The sequence below is a fragment of the Amyelois transitella genome, chromosome 21 (genome assembly GCF_032362555.1).
Source record: "Amyelois transitella isolate CPQ chromosome 21, ilAmyTran1.1, whole genome shotgun sequence".
Lineage (NCBI taxonomy): Eukaryota > Metazoa > Arthropoda > Insecta > Lepidoptera > Pyralidae > Amyelois > Amyelois transitella.
The window spans coordinates 2,780,277-2,782,742 of NC_083524.1; the positions used below are offsets into that span (position 1 = coordinate 2,780,277).

Consider the following 2,466-nt stretch of genomic DNA (forward strand, 5'->3'; position numbering starts at 1 on the left):
ATTTATAACTAAAAATATTGACATAACAATTATTTCACTTTATTACTGACATTTTATAGAACATAGAATTATGCGTTATAATTTATCAGATAAATTCCCAACATTTTGAGAAAAATATTTATGATACAGAATCTTTTAAATGCGCAATAGTCATGCGCGCCGATGTCAAACAAAATTTCTCTATACGTTAATGAAAAATCACAAATTACGCCTCGCACCCGTCGCATTCAGTGGACCTTTTCCTTCTCTCGTCTTCTTCAAACTCACTCTTATCCATTTCCTCACTATCCCTGCCGAGTCTGATGAAGTGGTCCCTCGCTCTGCTATTTCTGTGAGGGTAACCACTTACTATCAGCTCAGCACTTTGTTCCTTCTCATCGTTGGAAGAACGGCCCAATCTGACGAAGCTAGGGTTGCGACCCAGGCGGATGAAACTTGGAGATCTTTTAGAGGTATCGTATTCTTCATCATAACTTCTCAGGAGAGATACTAAGTCGTCGGTGGTCAAGGAAGGCGGTTGTGACCTTCCGAAACGGAGAAAGCTGTTTCCTCTACGGACCGGGAGCTGCAGAGCCTCTCGAATGTCAGCCGCTGACACTTCTGGTGGATAGGATCTTCCGAACCTGTGGATAAAACGATTTTTATAACTTTTACCCCTTTGACCGTACTGCGAAGCGTAGTAGTGTTAGACTGTGACGCTTTAAAATCGAGCCTCTTCTTTCTCCTGGCTTTTGTCCCGTTCGCATCCTCACCTCTCTGGAGAGGAGCCCGGGGTATGCCTTTGACCATGGATCCTGAATTGGGTGAGTCAGGTTTTACACGAAGCGACTACCGTCTCCCGTCCAGCACATTAAATAGAGCCTCTCCATCTCTTTCTTATAGACTCGTCGTAAAAGGCACATGTATCTTTAGCAGCTTTTACCATGGTTCAATATGTATTAAGTTCCCCTGCAAATCTTGCAGAGCTCAGATATAGTCGTATCTTAGACTCGGATATAAAATCATGACTATGCTCTTTGAATCCAACTACCGTGTGGTTCTTGGCCTAGAATACGACCACTGCATATTTTTCCTATAGATGTCGTAAAGCGACTAAGGGAAAGACTAATAAACTTGGGATTCTTCTTATAGGCGATGGACTAGCAATCTATCACTAAGTCAATCACAATTCCATCTAAAGACAAACATCTGAACGAGGCCTTTCAGTCTTTACGAGACTGTTGGCTCTGTGTACCCCACAAGGGTTATAGCTTGGCTAGGCTCAGGTCAAAAGTACCCGAAACCGCCGAGCTTGCATGAAGAGAGTTATGAATGTAGATGAAGCGAAGGAGGTATGCAGAGTTCGTAGCAAGTGGAAAGAGGTAGTCTCTGCATACCCTTCCGGGAAAGAGGCGTGATTTTATGTATGTATGTATTAATCCAAGTTTCTTTGGACGTAAATTAGATTTACGCCAAGTAGATGAAGAAAATGCCGTGTGGTTCCCGGCACCAATCCAAAAAAGAATAGGACCACTCCATCTCTTTCCCATGGATGTCGTAAAAAGCGACTAAGGGATAGGCTTACAAACTTGAAATTCTTTTTTAGGCGATGGGCTAGCAACCTATCACTACTTGAATCTCAATTCTATCATTAAGCCAAATAGCTGAGCGTGGCCCATCAGCCCACAAGGGATATAGACGTGACCATATTTATGTATGTATGTAGATGAAGAAAATACCTTATCATACTGCGGTCAATGGCGCTTCTACGTCTTGCCTCCAGGTCGGGGGAGCGCCTCACTGGAGTGGAAGCTGCTCCAACTACCAGCCACAACGCAGCCAGCACAACCACGCTTCGGGAACAACACATGGTGAGTAGGTGGGGGTTCTGAAAAGATAGGGGAAGGTTACGGATAGTCTTCAGCTCTTATTGAATTCTGCAGTGTGGTTTGTTCCGCCGCTTCTTCTAAACGTGCGCTTTGGAAGCGGTAGTAGTTAGATTTAAGTTATGTGACGTCAATAAGTGATACCTTGTATCCAATTTTGAAAATAAATCTATTCTATTCTATTCTATTCTTCGTAAATCCTGATCTTAGTTTTGTATGTTGGTTTGAGAACAAAAAGATAGTAATTTTATTTGTAGACTGGACAAGTCGGTTAAGGGACGAGTCAGTTTGTTTTCAAATCGGCGACGATATTTCAATCATAATTTTTTACGGTTTCCAGAATAATAGTATCTACATTATCTTTATTTATTCTTGTGATATCTTTTTTTTTAGTGAAAATCATGATTTGTTTAGGAATAGAAGATTTATTTTCATAACTAACGACCCGTCCCGGCTTCGTACGGTTATCATTTATAGACCTTCCTCCCAAAAACCCCTTATGTTATACGAGTATGAATGGCATTGCGCATAATAAAGATTTTAAAAATTGCCGTGTGGTTCCCGGCACCAATACAAAAAAGAATAGGACCACTCCATCTCG

At 41.7% G+C, this 2,466-nt stretch overlaps 1 protein-coding gene across 1 annotated transcript; it reads right to left on the bottom strand.

The window, feature by feature from the left end:
* Positions 1 to 205: 205 nt before the first annotated feature.
* On the bottom strand, positions 206 to 1,849 carry LOC106136613 (FMRFamide-related peptides-like). The gene is made up of 2 exons (XM_013337217.2): positions 1,719 to 1,849; positions 206 to 623 (listed from the first exon to the last, which is right to left on the bottom strand). Exons 1-2 carry the CDS (start codon positions 1,847 to 1,849, stop codon positions 206 to 208), a joined length of 549 nt encoding a protein of 182 aa, XP_013192671.2.
* Positions 1,850 to 2,466: the final 617 nt, after the last annotated feature.